We start from the raw sequence: 23557 nt of genomic DNA, 5'->3' as shown, positions 1-23557 counted from the left end.
CTTAGAGTTGCCTAGTTTAGTTAATAACGTCCAGGACAAAACTAGTTTGCTCCACAGTAGCCATTGTTCGCCAGGTAGGAGTACAAACCTTTGGCCCTTTGGCGTAAGAAGGAGATGCGGCAGGCCCCCAATTACAGGCACAGACTTCGGGGTGCGGCGTCGCCTCTTAAGCCGCCCTTTGGAGCCGCGCCTGCCTCCGCCCTCTTGGGTGCGGCCCAAAGCTCTGCGCGTTTCACCCGCTGTGACTTTATTCCTTGTCACCAACTCACCCTAGCTTCCTAGAGCCCTAACCCGCGTGCCACCTTCCAACTGACAAGCCAGCGGGTGGCCTCCGACCTGCCCGGGGCCTCTGGGGGGCGGCGGTCCCCAACTGCACCCCGCACCCCGGAAAGGGGTGGCCCAGGCCGGGGTGCCCCGGGTGGCCCCGCCGGCGGCCGCAGTGGCAGACGGCGAGTCACGTGTGACGGTGGGGGCGGAGCGCGGCCGCCCGGGTGGGTGGAGAAAACAAAGCCCCCAGCTGTCAGTAGAGGAAGGAGGCGACGGCGCCGGAGCAGGTGAGTCAAGTGCATTTAAAGCGGTACCGCCCCGGCGCACCCCGACACCCCCAGTCCTGGCTCAGTCCCTCCCAGGCCGGGCGCTAGCCGCGCATCCTCCCGCCGCCGGGGGGCTGCAGTCTGCCCGTCGCGCAGCCTGCGGGACCCGGGGTCTCTGAGCCCAGCAAGAAGTTGTGCCGGGGTCGGCGTCGCGCCCCCTAGGTGTGCACCCGCCGCTCTCCCGCGGGCCACATCCCTCCTTTGGGGCCCCAGAGCCGCGCACCCCGGGAAAGGGGGGGTGAATCAGGGCTGCCACGCTGGCAGAGGCAAAGTGGACCGGCTCGGGGCTGAGGGCCGGGCTGGCTAGGACAGGGACACTTGGCGCTGGTGAAGGAGGGGGTCTTGGGAGTGCGCGCCCGGAGCGCGCGGACCTCCAGGCGCCAGAGTTGGGGAGCAGGGACCGAGAACTAGGGGCGCTGGTAGGGACCGCGCGCTACGGGACAGACCAGGAAGTGCAGCGCGCCGGGTCCCGCCCGCTGGGGACCAAACACTGGACCCCCGGCCCAGCTGCCGCCCGACCCCCGACCCCCCGCCAGAGCTTCTCCTCCCGCGGAGACCAGCCCCATCTCTCTCCACTCCCATTCCTGCTCCCGCTGGGGTTCCCGGCCCCCAGGATGCGGGAACTGGATGGATGCAAAAGAGAGCGGGTTATTATTATGATCTCAAGAGGTTTTCTGCAAGAAGCACCCTGAGCGCATGGCGGGGGCTACTCAGCGACTCCGCACTGTTTGCTTAAGAAATTCTTCAGTCCACTCTTCGAAGGGCTGGGCCTTGACCAGAAATCCCACAAAGGGCGGGCGGGGTGGGCTGGCACAGAAAGATCCTTCCCTCTGAAGCCGGAGCGCTCCGTCACGCAGACTTTCAGACCCCGAAAGGGCCAGTGGACTCGGTCACCCCCCTGAGTCACTTTGCCAGTCCGGTGCCAAGAGCCGCCCAGTGCAGAGAAAAAGCAGAGCTGTAACCTCAGAGGCAGGGGAGCTGCAGCCGTTTGATCAGGAGGAGTCTTTGTCTTAACCCCCGGTCCCCTTCTGCTAGTCCTCGCCGGGTCAGCAGCGCGTAGAGTAATTAATATTCCGAGCATTAGCCGTCCCTTCACCCGGCGCCAGCCAACGCTGCTGTCCCCTCCCTGCGGGCTTTCTCCATCACTTGCGCACGTCTTCTCCTTTTCCAAAAACATGGAACGTGGTCCAGACCCGCCAGGCAAGAGGCGGTCACTAAACGCCCTATAGCGCAGTCACGTAAGACCAAGGGTTAAGTGTTCAAACCTGCACCCGCCCGCCCGCGAGGAGACGGAAGAACTTTCTTGATTAGCATAGTATCTGCCCTGAGGCCGCGCTGCTAGGCGGCCGCTCGGTCCCGGCGAGGTGAAGCGTGCAGTCGCGTCTCGATTGAGGTTTGACTCAGCAGTACCAGCTTCTAATCCGAAGGACCCGAGCCTTCCAGCTTTGCCGAACAAGACACTGTGGAATGAAACAGAACAGAGATCAAAAGGTAACAGAAAGAATAACAGCGTTTGAGATACTTCGGGGAAGCGCCAAATTTAGCTAAGTTTTTAGCAAGGAAATGAGCGGGGAGGGGGACCTTGTCTAGCCAGCGTCCCTTCTGGAAATGCTCCTTGGTTTGCCAGCCTTCTTTGCTGCCAAATTGAGATGCCGGTTAGGGGCTGTTAGTAGATCACCAAGATAGGAGGTTTGGGGAGCCCAGCCGGTGGTCGTTAGGTAACCGTAACTGGCAGGTTTCACTTGCATGGGAAGAGCAATGCTCCCAAATTTTGCGCTTGAGGAGCTCTGAAAAATCCTCATGTAAATATCTCATCCTAACCCATTTAAATTAGGCGGTTTGGAGATGACAGCATCGGTTTGGGGTTTTTGTTGTTGATGTGTGTGTGTGTGTGTGTGTGTGTGTGTGTGTGTGTGTGTGTGTGTCCACATGTGTTTATCTCCAAGTGATTCCATTGTGCAGCCAAACCTGAGAACCATTGAGGCAAGGGCAGAGTTCAGTGACCGGCTCCTGGCAGCTGCCAGACAAGATACCAGTTTAACTACCTGGGAGGGTGGGAGAAACCAAGCTGAAACTGGGGGGCTACTGACAAGGAGGGGGCGGTCTGTCATCTGGCAGTTTGGCTAGCAGTGGTACCTGCCACATCATTTTTCACCCCCTTAGCCCAGAGTCTGGTTCTTACTGGAAAGATTGAAGTTCACTGTCCGTGCCTGGTTTGTGCAGGGTTGTTAAGGATACGGTAGAAACTTCATTCCAGCGTGATTCACGTGTAGCAGGCAGTAGGGAAACCCAGCAGAAACTAACTCGGAGCAGCTTGGTGAGTCAGCAGGCTGTACTCCAAGGCGGAGCCCAGAGTAGAAAATAGTTACATCCAGTAGCTTATTGACACGCACTATTCCACTCCTTGGAAAGCTCATTTGAATGTCTGATCAGGATCTGTCTGCTTGTACCAGGCTCTCGCTTTTCCACCAGCTTATTCCACCTGCTTCCTATAATGCTGTCTTCTGTTAGAAGAGGAAACATATAGCCAACTAGATAGATGTCTTGTAATTTCCTTGGTGGGAGGCATAAAAAAAAAATGTTGGCAAGGTGGTTTGGGTTATTTCAACTATGTAAAACAGAGAGGATGAATTTGCAGTACATACATTTTGAAAACAAAAAAAAAATCAAATAACTGATGACACATTCAGGGGTAAATTAAAGGGTCTGTTTAAATAGAAATGATTACATCTAACATTTTATGTCATGTTAGATTATGTTAGATTTTATGTTACTGTCCATAAGTTTCTTGTTTTAAAAAAATCATCCTCAAGGCATGATCATAGTAAGATAGCCTATTTAAAGATGTACACAGTTTATGAAATACTTATTTTTATTACTATTAACTTCTATTTTTATGCCTCTCTTTTCCTCATTATTCTGTACATCATATCATCATAACTCTCTTGCCTAAATGCTTTCTTCCCCATTCTCAGTTTCTTTATGAGGGAACAACCATGCCTAGAATGTAGCAAGTATTCAATATCGTCAGCTATTGAACTTTTTTTGACCCTATGTACCCTGCTTGGTATTCTATTAACTGGAAGGGGCCTTTAATGTCTACAACTCCTATAGCACAGAACACAGACCTTTTGTAAATATTCATACTGAACATTATCAGAAGGTGCAGAAGATATTTTTAAGCAAAGTATCCTGAGTACATTCATTTTTTTTCCCCAAGACAGATATTCTGGATATGTAGGAGCCAAAGTTCTGTTACAGTTCTTAAGAACCATAAGATAGGTAGCGCTTTGTTCACTTACATCTTTATATAAAGCAATTTCACATCAGGACTTCCCTAGTGATCCAGTGGTTAAGATTGTGCTTCCACTACAGGGGGCATGAGTTTGATCCCTGGGCGAGGAACTAAGATCCCTCATACCCCATGGTGTGGCCAAAAACTGAAAATAAAATTAGCGTCCTGAGTATAACTAATAATTGTCCTGTTACTTAACTATACTCTCATGGATCAAAGATTCACTTCACAAAAATTTCACTCTCTACCACTTATTATCAGAAACACACACACACACACACACACACACACACACACACACACACACATTTAACCATGTGGGTGCCAAAAGGAACTAATTAAGTTAGGAAAGTTATTTCAGAGTAGGATAAATGGTAGGTTAATAGACAGCTTTAATAAAACCTTCTAGGCTTCCACCTACATTAAAAATAGCACAAAAACATCTATATAGCCAGAATATTTAAAAGTGGAAATTTGGGTGTATTCTAGATGCCAGCAAAATAAATGTTAATAAGAATTTCCAAAGGTCAGATGACATAAATGCACCCATTCTCATTTCAGTGTAGTGGAGAAAAGTCACTGAGAATACACTTCTGTTATTTCAACTCCTTTGGGGGAAGTTGTAAGATACTGAAAGGCTGAAATACAATCTAGAAAAATGAAACTAATCCAGATTAATTAGAAACTATTCATCAGAGGATGCTAAAAACCTACCTCTGTGATAGTCACAAGTAGGCCAAAGAGGGTGAGGTGCAAAGAAAGGGTGTCAACTCAACTTTAGAAGCTCTGAAGTTTTTGAGAACCACCCAGTCTTATTATCTTAAATATACACAGCCCATTGATCTTATTAACCTAAACACAATTGGGTGGATAGTTTTCCCATGTGCCAAATAGCACAAGTTGTTAAATGATCTGGCAAAGTGGGGAGAAACCTGGAATCCTGACTTCTTTCCAAGGGTCTATTCTATCACCCTGCTGTTTCTTCACTAGGGTTTTTTGTTTTGTTTTAATATTTATTTATTTGGCTGCACCAGGTCTTAGTTGCAGCACACAGGATCTTTAGTTGTGGCATACAAACTCTTAGTTGAGGCCTGTGGGATCTAGTTCCCTGACCAGGGATTGAACCCAGCCACCCTGCATTGGAAGCACAGAGTCTTCCACTGGACCACGGGGAAGTCTCTTGACTAGGTTTTGATGTAATCTTGCCTGGAGGGTCTAGGTAGCCAAGCTCAATTCTAATTGTCTCCTTCCTCCTAGAAAAAGGAGAAACTCTTCACATATATCATGCTTTCATTTATTCTCAAATTATCCACCTTTGGCCTAGGCCAACCTGAAACAGTTGGAGCCATCATTGGCTTCTTATCCAGATAAGCACAGTAAGAATTTTTAACTTGTATGGTGGTGGTAATGGTTTAGTTGCTAAATCGTGTCCAACTCTTTGCAACCCCGTGGACTGTAGCCTGCCAGGCTCCTCTGTTCATGGGATTTTCCAGGCAAGAATATGGAGTAGTTTGCCATTTCCTTCTCCATTTAACTTGTATAAGGGCCCTTAAATATTAGTCACATCATTCAGCAAATGTTAAATGCATTGGGACTTCCCTGGTGGTCCAGTGGCTCCAAAATCACTATGGATGGTGACAACAGCCATGAAATTAAAGGACACTTGCTCCTTGGAAGGAAAGCTATGACAAGCCTAGACAGCATATTGAAAAGCAGAGACATCACTTTGCTGCCAAAGGTCCATGTAGTCAAAACTATGATTTTTCCAGTAGTCATGTACAGATGTGAGAGCTAGACCATAAAGAAGTCTGAGTGCCGAAGAACTGATGCTTTTGAATGGTGATGCTGAAGAAGACTCTTGAGAGTTTCTTGGACTGCCAGGAGATCAAACCAGTCAATCCTAAAGGAAATCAACCCTGAATATTCATTGGAAGGACTGTTGCTGAAGCTGAAGCTCCAGCTCCAATACTTTAACCACCTGACTTGAAGAGCCCTCTCATTGGAAAGGAGCCTGATGCTGGGAAAGATTGAAGGCAAAAGGAGAAGAGGGTGGGAAAAGATGAGATGACTAGATAGCATCACCAACTCAATGGACGTGAATTTGAGCAAACTCTGGGAGATAATGGAGGACAGAGGGGGCTCGAGGACAGAGGATCCTATCCATGGGATCACAAAGAGTCAGACATGACTTATCGACTGACCAATGAACAATTCCCCTATTGAGGATATTTTCAGAAGCAGGAAAAATTTTTAAAAAGGAATTTTAGTGATGTGGTAAACCATAAAACTTCTGAACCTAAACAGCCCAACAGTGAAATACTTAGATTGAGCTGTCACTGTTTCCAGAGGTCTAGAAAATGCAAACATACACCCTTGACAGCAAGTCCACAGTCACACTTGCTTCAGCTCTTTAGCCATAGAAACTTTGTTATGCCACCCTATGAGGGCATTTCCAGTCTTCCTTGTTTTAGTATATGAATGCATAATTTGAGGATCTATTCAGATTTTGACATTTTTCATTGGCTGTCATGTCATACACTTAAAGCTTGATGCGGAAACTTGCTTCTTTGGGAAATTGCACCTCTCTTCTAAAGTATACATTTAAGATATTAATAAATTGCTTGCTACTTACCAAGGCAATGGTCATTAGATAATAAGCAAATATACATATAATCAGGCTTCCCTGTGGCTCAGACAGTAAAGAATCTGCCAGCAATGCAGGAGATGCAGGTTTGATCCCTGGGTCAGGAAGATCCCCTAGAGAAGAGAATGGCTACCCTCTCCAGTACTCTTGCTTGGAGAATACCATGGACAGAGAAGCCTGGCGGGCTACAATCCATGGGGTTGCAAAGAGTTGGACATGACTGAGGGACTTCACTTCCACTTCATACATATAATCACTTATATCACTAAAGACTGACAGTGTGCTGTGAACAATTTAGTTTGAAATTTCCAAGTTGAAAAACAGATCAGATTAGGATCCAGAAATTCAAATTATATGCCTTCTTCTCAAAGTTGACTAGATTACTCCTGAGTCCAGAAGAAATATTTGAAAGGACAACTACGTTGATAGGAACTTGTTGTAATTTTTTACTGTAAATGTCACCGCTCATAAAATTTCCTTCAGTTAAGAGAACTTCCTCTTCCTGATGACTTGTTCATGCCACAGACCATTTCCAAGTAAGTTTCACTTAGATTACTAGAGCAACTTTAAAGGTTATGTATGTATAATAACTCTTGTCCTCTTCATCTCTTCCAGAATCAGTACACCTGAAATTTAGAGATAAAAAATCAAACACTGCACTATAATGTGTATTTTGAAGTATCTGAAATCAGCTAAATCATTTCTAAAAATGAAAACAAATTGTAAATGTATTTAATCCCGTCCTAGGACTATGGGTAGTAATGGCTTGTTGATAACTAACTTCCAAGGTAACATAACCCAGTAGTGTTCCTGATGGAATAATTGGAGAAGAGGAGGAGGGGACAATGGAAGATATTAATAGATTGTATAGCTCCTATGCTGACTGTGTGAGGAACTAGTTCAAGTGAAATTAGCTTTCCTACCTTATTATAATTTAGCCTTCACTAAATCTTTTTTACTAAATACATTTTGTTTGATAAGTGTCTGCCATACATTTATATATATAAGGGATTCCCAGGTGGTGCTAGCGGTAAAGAACCCACCTGCCCTTGCAGGAGACATTGGAGACTCAGGTTCGATCTCTGGGTTGGGAAGATCCCCAGGAGGAGGGCCCAGCAGTTCACTCCAGTGTTCTTGCCTGGAGAACCCCATGATAGAGGATTCTGGCCGACTGCAGTCCATAGCGTCACACAGAGTTGGTTATGACTGAAGCAACTTAGCATGCATACATATATCACTAGTAGTTCTCTCCAAAGTAATTCCTCAAATTAGGAATTAATTGGATTTATTGTATTTTTACCAGAATAGGGAATTCATAATTGTCAAATGCTTAAGCAGGGACAAAACTGATACCTTGCCAGGGCCCTATGGGGCTCCTGAGCCCAAGGCCTTTCTGTGTCCCCCATCTCTTTGCTTATAGGAAGCAACTTTCGTTCAGCTTCCTTAACCTTCCCTGAGTTCAATGGGTGAATTCAAGTAGTTGTTAATTAGGGAAGGGAGGGGATGTGAGACCGAGGAGAAATAGTCAAGGGCAGCCTTGGGGCAAGATCCTGTTTCCCCATCAGTGGATACACACAATACGTTTGAGCTGTTTTGCAGATATTGAAAGCCCTCCAGGTGGAGAAGTTAACAATTTACAATTGTATGCTGCCCACAAGCATGTAGACCCCAGACCAGTTGGACCTGAAGTTTGCCAACTTACCTCACCACCAACCCATTAGAAGAATATCTACAAGCTGATCACACCCTCTTTGAGCAATTGCTATAAAACCTCCCACTATCTTCCCCAAGTTGGAACAGATAGTTTTGAAGGCATTAGCTCGCTGTGGCCCCCTTTGCGGGACAAAGCAATAGAGCTATTCTTCTCTACTTCACGGAAAACTATCTCCAAGATTCGATTTGGCACCAGTGTACGGAGAAGCTGAGCTTTCAGCATCAAAACACTCAAAAACATTGCGGTGATGGGCAGACCTTGGTTCTGACTTAGAGTTGATTATAAACATCATGGCAGGAATGACGGTTGGTATTTGAAGTCAGTAGAAGGGAAAATAAGCAAGAAAAAGCCACTGGAAAATGAGGCAATTCCTGGATTTTTTGCTAAAATTTTTGAGACTTTTTATTTGGCTCTCATACATAAAAGTGAAATCAGAAGACTAAATTACCCTCTTTATAAGTTAGTCAAGTCAGCTTTCAGCAACCAATAAGCAAGAGTGTGAGAGTGCCTGCAACCACCTTATACTTCCTTTCTTCAAAGATAATCTTAAATCCAATCAACCTGCCAAAATGTGGAGTATTAAGAATCACCTCTCATGAGTCTCACTGTTTTCACTTTCCCACTCAGCATCTCCAGAAGAAAAAAAGACAGGGAGCTAGAAGACAAACCTTCCTGCTTTTTGCCACCTCGTTCTTCTCCAGAAAGCAAGCTTTTGATACAAGACTCCTGTTAGCTTTACTTCCAACTTATCATATATCATAATTTTTTTTTTAAAGGGTGGTCTTCAGGGCACAAATCTCCCAAAAGAAGTTCCCATAAATCAAGGCAGTAATAGCCAAGCGCTCCATGCGGTACTGGCAAGTCCAGAAAACAATTCCCTGTGCAGCTGGGATGTTTAAACAACGCTGTCAGTGGGTCTGTTAATTCTCCACCCCAGCATCTGCTCTCCTAGCACTTACATGTAAGTTAGAATCTAGGGTATGTTTTTAGCAATGGTTGCCAGATAAAATACAGGAACCCCGATTAGGTCTGATTTTCAGATGAACAAGGTTGTTTTTTTGTTTTTAGTCTAAGTATATCCCATATATTGCATGGGATATACTCATATGGAAAACATTAATCTTTTATGTAAAATTCAGATTTAACTGGGTATCCCATCTTTTTGATGGTGGTTGATTGAAGTTTTGTTTTGTTTTCTTTTTTCCCCTAAATCTTACAATCCTACTTTTATCCCATAATCTCAATATGACTAGCTTTCCTGGTCTATAAAATACGTGATCTGCAACTGTATTTCTGAGGATAATAAAATATCTCAGTTGCCTTTACCTACTAAAGAGAAAAATCAAGCCACTATCAGAAGTTTTGTGCACCTTTTGCTTACTGAATAAGGGAAATAAAAAGTAAAGCCAGATTTAGAAAATTAGCAACTTTTTAATAATGTTATTCATTTATTTAATTTTTGGCTGTTCTGGATCTTCTCTGCAGTGCCCAGGCTTCTCCTTGTGGTGGCTTCTCTTGCTGCAGAGCAACAACTGTCAGTCCTTGGGCTTCAGTGGTTGCAGCATGCGGGGTGGAACATAGGCTCAGTAGTTGTGGCTCCTGGCCTTCGTTGCTCCTTGGCCTGTGGGATCTTCCCAGACCAGGAATCCAACCAGTGTCCCTGGCATTAGTAGGTAAACTCCTATTCACTTTGCCACCAGGGAAGTCAGCAACATTTTTTATTTATAAGATATCTTAAGGTACTTTCTATTCTTTTGCAAACCTCTCAATAGATCCTTTCATAGGTACATGGAGTAACGTGAAAAAACCCATCAACCACATCCACAGGACACTGCCGATTGAAGTTCACCCTCAGGTGATTCCAGTGATGCCTTGCTAAAGTGAGGTCCCAGGTCCTATAGTATCAGCATCACCTGGGATATCTTGAAAGGCAGAGTTTTGGACTCCACCCCAGACCTTCTCAATCAGAATCTTCCCTTTAACAAGAGCCATAAGTGATTCATATAGATATTAAAGTTTGAGAAGTCCTGAACTGAAGGATCCACTTTTTCACCATAAATTGGTCTTTATATTTAATGTCATGTTGCAGTAATCCTTAACAAACTGTCTCTTTTAACACATTAGGAATAGTTTCCTTTGATCCAGTATCTTCAAGGTAGGGAACTACTGTATTTCTATTTTATTCATATGAAAATCCTAAATGACCATTTCTAATATTGTTTTATAATAAGCATATGTAACAAAATAAGATAAATGTAAGTTTAAAACAGTCTTTCACTGAAACTAATTCAACAACCTATTATAACATTCTGGGTTGTCCTTGCTGCTGCTAAGTCACTTCAGTCATGTCCGACTCTGTGCGACCCCATAGATGGCAGCCGGCCAGGCTCCCCCATCCCTGGGATTCTCCAGGCAAGAACACTGGAGTGGGCTGCCATTTCCTTCTCCAATGCATGAAAGTGAAAAGTGAAAGTGAAGTCGCTCAGTCATGTCCAACTCTTAGCGAGCCCATGGACCGCAGCCTACCAGGCTCCTCCTTCCATGGGATTTTCCAGGCAAGAGTACTGGAGTGGGGTGCCGTTGCCTTCTCCATGGGTTGTCCTTAAGAACCTACAAATCACCAGCAAATCTTTTTGTGCCTTTTTACTTCATATACTACAACTTACATAAGAATATTTCAGTTCAGTTTGGTGCTCTGTGATGAGCTAGGGGCATGAGATGGGGATAAGGTGATAGGTAGGTTCAAGAGGGAGGGGATATGTGTATACATATTGCTGATTCACTTCATTGTACAGCAAAACTAACACAACAGTATAAAACAATTATACTCCAATTAAAAAAAAATTTAAGAATAATTATATGCCAACACCATGCATTCATAGTATTCCTAGGTTCCTCTAAAACTGAACAAAGGACATGCAGTTTGGACCTATGGCAAATTCCAAACTACTCTTATGAAAATCTAAATTTTAAAAAGTAATTTAAAAGGTTTCGTAGATCTTAATGCCTCTGGAGTTCAAAAACCTCCCTTTATAGTTGCCTGCTTGTTTTTTAGAAGTTACAGGGTTGTATGCTAGAAGGAATTCTGGAATTGGCATGAGAACATCAGAAGGCCTGATGCCTACAACCAGTTCTGTGGCTGACCGACTAGGTGATTTGGGAGACTTTAACATCCTTCATCACCATCCCTCAAATTGAGTTTTCTCAGCTGTCAGATAAGAGTGGAGTCTAAAACTGTCTCACAAGATTCTTATAAGAATCTTGAAAGGTATCTTATTTGTGAGATATCTTAAGGTACTTTCTATTCTTTCACAGACCTTTCAATAAAATAGATACTTTAACAGGTGAATTGTCAGCTCAAGTATAGTAACAGGAGAAACCCATCAACCATGCCCACAGGACACTGATGATCACAGTTCAACCTCAGGTGGCCCCAGTGATGCCTTGTTGGTCAAGTGAGGGCCAAAACCTGCAGCATTAGCATCACCTGGGATGTGTGTTTACCCCAGATAAAATGTGGGGAGAGGGTCTTTGTGATGACTGTATTGTGTACGGCGATGTGGTCTTAAGATTTGTTTTGTGTCCTGCTTCAGCTAGGGCCGGCAGTTGACTGAAGATTACATGATGTGGTTTCCCACAACATGCCTGATTTGGAATAAAGTGAGAGTCACTCAGTTGTGTCCGACTCTTTGCGACCCCATGGACTATACAGTCTGTGGAATTTTCCAGGCCAGAATACTGGAGTGAGTAGTCGTTCTCTTCTCCAGGGGATCTTCCCAACCCAGGGATCGAACCCAGGTCTCCCATACTGCAGGCGGATTTACCCACTGAGCCACAAGGGAAGCCCATTTGATTTGGAACAGAGATGATGGTAATTTTAACAGTCCCATCTACAGAGCCATTGCATACACACCTCATAGACATGCAACCTGAGGCTCTGTGACCTTGGCAACCATAACTCTCCCCTCTGCACCTCAGAAACTGAAAGTTCTCCTCCTGGTTGGGGTCAGCAATGTGTCCTGGGGGCACCAAACGATGAATTCCTCATCAGGTTACCACTCAGGGCTCTGTGAAATCAAATGATACAAGGCTTTTTTCTGCCTGCATTCTATACAGTCCTCTTGCACTTTTTCCCAGGAAAAATTTATTAACGGGTTATAAAAAACATGCTTTAATATTTTTAATTAGCTTTTTAAAGAAAATATTATTCCTTCAAAAACATGTTTTTATGTCACAATTAGCACATTCATTCTATAATTGTGGTTATCGGTTATTAAGTAGCTTTGTATCTGAAACAATCACATAATCCCAGATAGAAAGAAGCTTCATGGTCAGTTTGTTAAGACACCCCAGGGCAGAGTTCTCCCCTCTACCCAGCCCATGGAGGAGAAACTCAGTTTTTTTGTTGTTTTAATAAATTCATTACTGAGAGTCTGAAAAAGATAAGGGAGGGGCGTGAGGGGAAACACTCCTCATCTAACCACCTTCATGCTACTCTCGCAAATCTATTTGTATGTTTGCATGGAGCTCTTACTGTCTGCATTTACATTCAACAATATTGCACCTAAAAATTTCCCTTAGCTTGTTGAATGCCGTTTCCCATATTCAACAGTGCTTCTAGCTTCCGTATCTTTGCCCTGCCCTCTGCCTAGGATGACAGTTATTTATGCTTAGCCTTTGTCTTAGCTCAGCTGTTAATCCTTTTAGGGCCCCACCCCTCCAAGTGTGCTCCACTGACCAGTGAAACGTCTTATAAGTGCCCAAGCTCAGGCTCCACCCCGGACTTTCTCCATCAGAATCTGCCCTTTAATGAGATCCACAGGTGTCGGTTGTTATGAGTGAGCATTGTTCAGGAAGGCCTTTCCTAATCTCCTAACCACCCCTTCCCACCACCTCCCACTGGCCCACCCATCCAGGATAGGCTGGGATAGGTGGATCCTTGTGATTGCGTTTTCGTTCCCCTCACACCCCACCCCCGTCTGTGGCTGGAGATGGTGGTGGACTTGTAGTTATTGCCAGTCCCTGGGTCCTCGAGTAGCTCTTGATACGTAAGAGCTTTCTATTTGGAATTTTCATCATTTTCTAGCCCCCCTGCTTTCATAGATGAAGAAATGCAGAAGACAAGTTTTCTTCCTGCTGGGAAACGGGGTGCTCAGGTAGGACTCTCTTGGACATTGGCCTGCAGTTCGGGGGTTCCCATCCTGTTCAGTTTTTTTGTTTGTTTGTTTCTGTTGCAAGTGTTTATGATGGAAAACTCATGGGGTGGGTGATGCTTCTCTGCAAGTACTTTCTAAAAGTCTACTGCTGGAACTTTATTTCTTTTGCCTAAAATGTTGGTACCTTTACTTTCGGTGTGAAGGTGGAGCAGCCGGCAGGTTTGGGTCAGTGTTTAGTAAGAGACAGAAATAGTGATTATCTGCTGGAAGGAGACACACACCGCTTGTAGGTGATGTGCTGTGTGTGTGTGTGTGTGTGCTAAGTCGCTTCAGTCATGCTTGACTCTCTGCAACCCTGTGCACCATAGCCCGCCAGGCTCCTCTGTCCATGGGATTTTCAAGCAAGAATACTAAAGTGGGTTGCCATTTCCTTCTCCAGGGAACCTTCCCAACCCTGGGATCGAACTCATGTCTCTTACGTCTCCTGCGTTGGCAAGCATGTTCTTTACCACTAGTGCCATCTGGCAAGCCCACAGTAGGTGATAGGAAAGACAATAGTGAAATGCTACAAAGCTGCTTCTGATTCTGACTGGTGTTACAATAGTTTTATCTTGATTCATACCACCGGTCATTTTTCCATTTAAAAAACATTCACATTTTTTGCATCTGTAAGAATCTCAGGATGGGGATTCCCTGGTGGCCCAATGGTTAAGACTCTGCGTTTCTACTGCAGGGGCTGGGGGTTCTATCCCTGGTCAGGGAACTAGTTACACATACTGCAAGGTGTGGCCAAAAAAAAAAAACTCAGGATGGACTTTTCTCCCCCATCCTGCATCTCATCTGTGACAAATTTCATCTGCCTGCTACTGATTTTTCTTTTCAAATGTGTGTTTTTAAGTTGTAGGCAAAGTGCAGGTGCATTGATACTGACGTTTTTAAACTCACCTTAGAACTAAGGAACACCTGAACCAAGGGGAGCTTTCACTAGATTCATGAACCACCAAGTCTTTTCACTGTGGAAGGAGTGTTTTGTGACCTCGGGGACGGACAGTCCGCTGGAGGGAGGCTGAGCCTTGGAGGCTGCTGTTTTGAAGTCGTGGGAGACTGATCAAGGCTTTGGAGTCAGATTGTACCCAGAAACAAGAAACATCTGTCCTGCAGGGCTATTGTTCCTCATATCTGAAAAGAACAAGAGGCTCCTGGTACTGCTTACCAACTGCTCTTACAATTAGCTACACAGATCACAAGAGTATAATTATATTCAAGAGCGTGTGGCTCCCCGTCCTCCGGCCCCGAGAGTCTACCGCTATACATCCCCGTCACCACGGACACCCACTCCAGAGGAATCCTAAGTCAAAGTCAGGTCTACCCCTTGGGGAAGCGTGTACAAGGTTGTCTCTCTGTCCTAAACTGCTTATCTGAGTGTCTGTGATACGATTCATGGTAGTTTGCCCAGACTTTGGACCTTGGGTGGAGTTTGCAAGTCATTTGACGCCTTCAGAGTGTACCCTGTTGAGCAACCTGATGCAGCTGAGCCATGCAGGATGACTAGAACGATTGTGTGTTCTACATGCTGTGACATCAAGCTTAAGTTCATTTGAATCATACTTTCCCATGGGGGTTTTGGCCCATCCCAGTGAAGAGAGATTTTTAACAATATATTCTTGGGAGGCTTAGTGGTGTTCTAAGGGTTGCTCTTAGAATCTGAAAGCATTTTGGTGGTTCGTTTTTCACATTTAGGGTGTTTGTTTAAAAAAAAAAACCTTGTTACTAACCTTGAACATTTATTTTTCTACTATATTAATAATTTTGTAGGACTTTGGTTGAGTTTTACACCTTGATTTCTCCATCGGGAAAAACTATACAGATGTTTGTTACTAATGCTCATGAGTAGAGGTTCTAGAGATGAAAACGTTAAGAGTCAGTTAAAATTATTCCAGATGTGAACAGTAGGAGAGATGATAAAGAGTCTTCAGCAACATCTCCCAAAACACACAGATGTACAGAACAGACTTTTGGACTCTGTGGGAGAAGGCGAGGGTGGGATGTTTCGAGAGACAGCATCGAAACATGTATATTATCAAGGGTGAAACAGATCACCAGCTCAGGTTGGATGCATGAGACAAGTGCTCAGGGCTGGTGCACTGGGAAGACCCAGAGGGATCAGGTGGAGATGGAGGTGGGAGGGGGGATCGGGATGGGGAATACATGTAAATCCATGGCTGATTCATGTCACTGTATGGCAAAAACCACTACAATATTATAAAGTAATTAGCCTCCAACTAATAAAAATAAATGGGAAAAAAAAATGAGTTAAGACAAAAGAAAATGAAAGTGTTAGTTGCTAAGTCTTGTCCGACTCTTTGTGACCCCATGGACTGTACTCCACCAGGCTCCTCTGTCCATGGGATTCTCCAGGCGAGGACACTGGAGTGGGTAGCCATTCCCTTCTCTAGGAGATATTCCTGACCCAGGGTTCAAAGCCAGGTCTCCTGCATTGCAGGCAGATTCTTTACCATCTGAGCCACCAGGAAAAAAAAAAAAAAAAGTTGTCTCTGTTCAAATAAGGACCTTCTCTTAAAACTTTGCAAGTTAGGCATAACTTCATCCTTATAGTTTTTATTAATAATAAGTCATTTAATTTATGTTTAAATTTTTATTTATTTATCTACTTCAGGGTAAGCATTGGATCTTCCTTGCTGCGTGCAGGCTTTCTCTAGTTTCAGTGAGCAGGAGTTACTCTCTAGTTGCAGCGCTCAGTCTTCTCTTGTTGCGGAGCACGGGCTCTCTGCACATGGGCTTCAGTTACTGTGGCTCCCGGGCTTAGTTGCCCTGTGGCCTGTGGAATCCTCCCAAATCAGAAATCGAACTTGTGTCCCCTGCACTGGCAGGCAAACACCCAACTAATGGACCACCAGAGAAGTCCCAGTGATCAGTCATGTGAAACATTATCCAGGGAGCCGGTTCTCATCCCAGTTCTGCTCAAAGAGCGATTGAAACAGTTCCGCTCACCTGTGGCCCCTACCCATCAATGAGGAAGGGATTTTTATTTTTAACTTATTCTTTTCCCACAAGACATCCTAGTGTGCTGAAAAGTGGTTGTTAATCCAGCTTTCTCAGAATAAAGTACAATAGAAAATGCACTGAGAACTGTATTTCTTCTCCTCTGGAGAATTCATACATTCTTTAAAACATGAGGAAAATATATAGTTTTGATAACCCACTAGCACATAAAATTAATTGAGTCGGATTGTAATGGACAGAAGCGGTGATAAGATTCACACTTCGACTTAATATGTGGAGAATGCCGTTGCAGCTGGTCAGAATAGAAAGCAGAGGGATTTCTAGCAGGGCAGATGCATCTTATAAAGGATGCACTCGGAAACCCTTCTCTGCTCATTTTCCCCTGTGCCTGTGGCTGGCACTGAGTCCTCTCTCTACCAATCAGCTTGGGCTGAGATGCAGCGATGTCATATACTGCATCCTGTTAGACAGAAGTGAAAACATGGGAAAAGCAGAACCTCTGACCCAGTCCAGCAGTGAGTTGTACTGTGCGCCCACACACACAGTACAGGCAAGACAAGAAAGCCTGCATCCCATGGTGCAAAGGGCAGTCCCTTCTACAAGACTAGCCAAGTGCTAGAAAACGTGAAAAGGCCAAACATCAACACTTGTGACCAGGGGTAAGAATCATTGCTGTTTTTGTCCTGTGGCCCTGGTACCGTCGTTAATGCCAGATGGTGCTTGCAGAGGGGCTTATGATGAACAGAGCCTTCCCCTGACTGGGCCATAGTGTCACTGCTTCTGGACTCTGGAGACACGGCCCTGGGATGCCTTCCCGCTCCTGGTGGGAGCAAACACAGGCAAGTGTGTTCTACACATCTTTCAATCTAGCGTCATCAGTATGTTCTATTAGAGATCATCTCACAAAATCAGTGCCTAACTCGCTGTGTGCTTTTCTTTACGCCAAGTAGTATCATAGTGCAACTGATCCTCAATCAATGTAGGTTTGAACTGCATGGGTCCACTTGCACTTACAGATTTTTGAATAGTAAATACTACAGTACTGCGTGGACCCTGGTTGGTTGAATCCTTGAATGCAGAAGAACCTTGGATGTGGAGGGCCAACTGTAAATTATACTTGGATTAACCCCCACTTTGTTCAAGGGTCAACTATTTTTAGAGCTGCATGTAGCTTTGGAGGTCATCTCATTGAATCTCATTTTTCTAGATGAAAAACTGAGGCCTGGGAATTTTCCCTACTAAAAACTTGGTAGTTTTAGAGTCCTAAGGAGTTTTTTTTTTTTCAGCTTGTTGTTTGCATTTGGCAGTGCTTGTTGGGTCATCTAAGCAGCCTCCTGGTTTTCAAGCACGTGGTGCTCCTTTGTGCTCAGCTGACAGCTCACCCTTGGCTGTCCCCTTGAGGAGCAGAAAGGAAGGACTTTGTGGGATGGAGAGGAACAATAAGGCAGAAAAAATAAGCATCTCTAGGATCCAAAAGACTTTAAAGACTTCAGACTGTTAAACACTGCATTAAATGAAGTGATATCTACAAAGCCTGAAATCCTTCCAGCAGGTCCTATGACATACGAGGATTCTACTCTAGCTAACAGGAAAACCTCCACTTATGGTCAAAAGACTAAGTTTATTTTTTGTGTTGTTCCCCTTGGCTGCCAACTTTAGGTGGTGGTCAAAATGTGGGGTTTGTTGAGATCAAAGACTACAGCCCCTCCCCCAAAAGGCAGTGAATTATATTTCAGAAGGGCCAGTAAGTGTCCTGCTCAAAGGATTCCTTCGCATCCCTTTCAAGGAGACCACATCAACAAGATTTCTTTCAGTCATTCTCCTCTGTTCCATTTAAGCTATTGAATCTCCCTTGAGTTGATTTTATTTTTATATTTCTTGGCTATCTAATTAATACTCAGACCTAGTTGATGAGGGATATGTGTTCAAATTCAGCTATTTAATAGTGATAATGATAAACACAAGTATTTTCCATTTACCTAGAAATTTACAGTTGGTAAAGAGATTTTACACATAGCAGTCACACTCTAAGTAGCTGCAGTTTACAGAAAACCATAAAATTAGGGCCTAGAGTTTAAATGGCATGCCCATTTCACTCTACGAGGAAAACCTCAAGCTCAGAAGTGGAGAGACCACCTGCCTTGCAACTCAAAATATGGTCCCCGGATTGGCAGCAGCAGCATCGCCTAGTATTTATTTATTTATTTTGGTTGCACTGGGTCTTCGTTGCTGCACGTGGTATTGCCCTAGTTGCAGTGAGTGCAGGCTGTTCTTTGTTGCAGCGCCCGGGCCTCTCATTGCAAGTGGGTTCTCTTGTTGTGGAGCATGGGCTCTAGGGTGCCCAGGCTTCAGTAGTCGCATGTGGCACATGGGCTTAGTTGCTCCCCGGCATGTGGACTCTTCCTGGACCCGGGATCAAACCCTGCATTGGCAGTAGGACTCTTATCCACTGAACCACCTGGGAAGACCACCTAGAAGTTTTAGAAGGATAGACTCTCAGACCTTACCCAAGAGCTATCAAAGCATAGTCTGAATTTTAACAAGATTCCCAGGTGACTCCTGAAAAACTCTTTCAAACTCTACATAGTATCCAAGAGGACAGCAGTCATAAGATTTTCCCTTTTGCATTCACAGCCCTATGATATAATTAATTTGTGTGTCTGTAAGTAGGGGGCTGTGCTGTGTATTAGAGCCCCCTTGATGCCTGGGATTAAATAGATGCACAGTGGCACTCAAGAAGTCCAGCTTTGAAGTCCAGATATCTGAGTTTGAACTCCAGCCCTGCCCAAACCTCAGTTCATGTACCTATAAGAATAAAAATAGCTCTCCTCATAGGGTTATTGGGAGTAAATAACTTGATGCATGTAATAAACGTGGCCCAGCACCTGATGCCCAGAAGAGCATGCCTTTAGCTGCATGTAAGTGGTAGATGTTAGGTGCTCAATAACTGTTGAGCAAATAAAAGAACAGAAACTTTAAAAAAAACTTTTGCAAATGTCAAAACTTGGTGCCCTGTTGCTCCAAATATATGAAATTGAATTTTAAAATAATATACAGAGGAAGCCTGACAGAAGAAAAAGGTAGAATGGGTCATAATGGATCCACAGGAAAGCATACAATTCAGAATCAGGAGACCAGAGTTTGGATACCAGCTGTGTCCTTTTCGAGCTGTGTGATCACCTGTAACACACAAGCTCCTAAGCCTCAGTTTCTTCACCTGAAGTATGGGATCACTGATCCTCTTTTTTTCTCAAGTTCTGAAAGAAAAAGAAGGTTTTGTAACTGACAGAGTATCCCCACCTCTCAGCACAGATCTGGCACCTAGGAGATGCTCCATAATGGATGTTTCCTCAGTTGAATTAGAGTATGCCATGTCAACAGGATGAAAACTGGATGTTAGAATGGTCTGTGGCCCTCCAAAACACAACCCTAACAAAATCCTCTTTCTTAGTATTTCATTTGACATCATTTCACCAACAAAGGTCTATATAGTCAAAGCAATGGTTTTTCCAGTAGTCATGTACGGTTGTGAGAGCAGGACCATAAAGAAGACTGAGCGCCGAAGAATTGATGCTTTGAATTGTGGTGCTATAGAAGACCCTTGAGAGTCCCCTGGACTACAAGGAGATCAAACCAGTTAATCCTAAAGGAAATCAACCCTGAATATTCATTGGAAGGACTGATGCTAAAGCTCCAATACTTTGGTCACCTGATGCAAAGAGCTGACTCATTGGAAAAGACCCTGATCCTGGGAAAGATTGAGGGCAGAAGGAGAAGGAGGTGACAGAGGATGAGATGGTTGGATGGCATCATCGACTCAATGGACATGAGTCTGAGCAAACTCTGGGAAACAGTGAAGGACAGGGAAGCCTGGTGTGCTGCAGTCTATGGGGTTGCGAAGAGTCCAACACGACCTAGGGACTGAACAACAACAAGAAGTATTTAGTTTCTTGGGGGTAGAAAGCGTTTTTAAAAGCTCCCTGGGAGCAGGTGTTAAGGGAGGGAGGTGACAATGAAAAAACTCTGAGTTAGAAGTTTGGCTCTGCGACTCAGTACCAGGTGGGAGTACCAGGGAAGACATAAAGGAGAGAAGAGCGGTTAGCCAAAAAGCAAGCAGAGTGACCCTCGAGTTGTAAGAGAACTATGATTTCTAGATCTAGGTGTGATGTCATATGTGAAAGAACATTGAAAATTAAGAGCTATAGACATATAATTATGGAAAGAAAAGACTCTAAGGAACAGTCCTCTAGATCAAATTCATTCTGCAGATCGTTGGATCTGTGGATGCCAAGCTCTATGATACGGAAGGCTGACTGTGCCATTTTATAGAAGGGACTTGAGCACCTGTGGATTTTTTGGTATCCATGGATGGTCCTGGAACTGTGTGGCAAATATTTTCAAGCTGGATATTTTACCTGGATTTATTTCCCATAATAGATTGATTAGGATTAATCTCAAAAATATACAAGCAACTCCTGCAGCTCAATTCCAGAAAAATAAATGACCCAATCAAAAAATGGGCCAAAGAACTAAACAGACGTTTCTCCAAAGAAGACATACAGATGGCTAACAAACATATGAAAAGATGCTCAACATCACTCATTATTAGAGAAATGCAAATCAAAACCACAATGAGGTACCATTACTCGCCAGTCAGGATGGCTGCTATCCAAAAGTCTACAAGCAATAAATGCTGGAGAGGGTGTGGAGAAAAGGGAACCCTCTTACACTGTTGGTGGGAATGCAAACTAGTACAGCCGCTATGGAAAACAGTGTGGAGATTTCTTAAAAAACTGGAAATAGAACTGCCATATGACCCAGCAATCCCACTTCTGGGCATACACACTGAGGAAACCAGATCTGAAAGAGATACGTGCACCCCAATGTTCATCGCAGCACTGTTTATAATAGCCAGGACATGGAAGCAACCTAGATGCCCATCAGCAGATGAATGGATAAGGAAGCTGTGGTACATATACACCATGGAATATTACTCAGCCGTTAAAAAGAATTCATTTGAATCAGTCCTAATGAGATGGATGAAACTGGAGCCCCTTATACAGAGTGAAGTAAGCCAGAAAGATAAAGAACATTACAGCATACTAACACATATATATGGAATTTAGAAAGATGGTAACGAAAAAAAAAAAAGATGGTAACGATAACCCTATATGCAAAACGGAAAAAGAGACACAGAAATACGGAACAGACTTTTGAACTCTGTGGGAGAATGTGAGGGTGGGATATTTCAAAAGAATAGCATGTATACTATTTATGGTGAAACAGATCACCAGCCCAGGTGGGATGCATGAGACAAGTGCTCGGGCCTGGTGCACTGGGAAGACCCAGAGGAATCGGGTGGAGAGGGAGGTGGGAGGGGGGATCGGGATGGGGAATATGTGTAAATCTATGGCTGATTCATATCAATGGATGACAAAAAAATAAATAAATAAATAAATAAAATGAAAAAAAAATAGATTGATTAGGGGGAAAAAAACAATTATGAAGAAAATTAGCTTCTTCTCTAGAATTTCACCAGGTTATTTTCCAGGTGAGTGGAATTCAGCATGAATTTCTCCATAAAGGAATCTCTTTACTAATACAACCCCGGAACTTTTTGTAAGTATACTCCTTGGTAAATCAAACCCCTCGAGCAGTGTTGGTTGGTGCCACATCACGTTCTAGGGTCCGCATGACCCCAACAGAAAACTTACAGGCAGAGGCCATACAAACATACCTGCACTTTTTTTTTCCCCAGAAGTCTAGTTTATTTCCCCCACCTCTTTCAGAAATATTCCTCTTACATCAAAAACAGTGCAGTGATTTAAGAAGTACGCATGGGATTTGAACTGTGGTGTTGGAGAAGACTCTTGAGAGTCCCTTGGACTGCAAGGAGATCCAACCAGTCCATCCTGAAGATCAGTCCTGGGTGTTCATTGGAAGGACTGATGCTGAAGCTGAAACTCTGATACTTTGGCCACCTCATTCAAAGAGTTGACTCATTGGAAAAGACCCTGATGCTGGGAGGGATCGGGGGCAGGAGGAAAAGGGGATGACAGAGGATGAGATGGCTGGATGGCATCACCGACTCGATGGGCATGGGTTTGAGTAAACTCTGGGAGTTTGTGATGGACAGGGAGGCCTGGCGTGCTGCAATTCATGGGGTCTCAAAGAGTCGGACACGACTGAGCAGCTGAACTGAACTGAATGCATGGGGTTTGGAGTCAAAGAGAACTACATTCAAATCCTACTTCCCGTACTTATTAACTATGTGACTCAGAGTAACAGTGTTACTAATTGTCTGTTATCTCACTTGTAAAATGTGGGGTGGGGGGTGGATAACAAAACTGGATCGTTTGAAAACTGAAGATAATGCTTACAAGGTGCTTAATCTATTGGCTGGTTCAGTTCAGTTGCTCAGGTGTGTCGGACTCTGCAACCCCATGGACTGCAGCACGTCAGACCTCCCTGTCCATACCTGCACATTTTAAAAAGTTCTGTCCACTTACCAACACTTCTAACAGACTCTGCTGGAAATGTCAGAGTTTGAAAAGATTTCCACACAGCGCAAGTTGGACAATGGTTATTCATCTTTTGAGAGAGATCATAGCAACCCTCTTGCTATTGCCAAAGTCTTAGATTTCACATTATCTTTCTTACACTGTTAATATGTTAGTGGGTTCCTTTTTTGGGTGGTCGAAGGAATGACAAGTATAGATAGGATACATGTAAAGCAGGGTTCTAGTTTTCACTATGATCTCAGCAATAAACTTGAACCCTGGACTGTAAGTGAACCTGACACTGTTCTCTGTGCTGCCTTTCTGCTTTGTAAACATTCTGCTACATTTCCTTATCAATCACACTTATGAGCAAAGAAGCTGTTCTATTCCAACCCCTCTGTTTAAAATGGATAAAAGGATGAGTGAAAAATAATTATCAAGAATATTTCACAGAAATACAGTCAATGTGGTATTTCTCATACTTAGTTTGTCTCATCATTTTTACAGATTTCTTGTGTATATTAGTGGTTTAGTGGCTAAGTCATATCCAACTCTTGTGACCCCTTGGACTGTAGCCCACCAGGCTCCTCTGTCCATGGGATTTCCCAGGCAAGAATACTGGAGTGGGTAG

The 23557-nt window shown here is 44.1% G+C and overlaps 1 protein-coding gene across 2 annotated transcripts in view; it reads left to right on the top strand.

Moving 5' to 3' along the window:
* The first annotated feature begins 389 nt into the window (after positions 1-389).
* Positions 390-23557, top strand: part of MAPRE2 (microtubule associated protein RP/EB family member 2) — a 177996-nt gene continuing 154828 nt past the window's right edge. Inside the window, exon 1 of one of the 2 annotated variants that reach the window (XM_043889425.1) lies at positions 390-554. Coding sequence is in view for 1 of the 2 variants with exons in the window: in XM_043889424.1 (XP_043745359.1) it covers positions 2061-2084 (24 nt within the window). In the remaining variant the exon portion in view is untranslated. Of the gene's footprint in view, positions 555-1593; positions 2085-23557 lie in introns of those variants that run through there. The other variant, XM_043889424.1, reaches the window with a different exon arrangement.

Source organism: Cervus elaphus, chromosome 27, assembly GCF_910594005.1.
Source record: "Cervus elaphus chromosome 27, mCerEla1.1, whole genome shotgun sequence".
In the NCBI taxonomy this organism is placed as follows: domain Eukaryota; kingdom Metazoa; phylum Chordata; class Mammalia; order Artiodactyla; family Cervidae; genus Cervus; species Cervus elaphus.
Note: the sequence above shows the minus strand (reverse complement) of the source record. Positions and strands in the feature narration are given on the sequence as shown.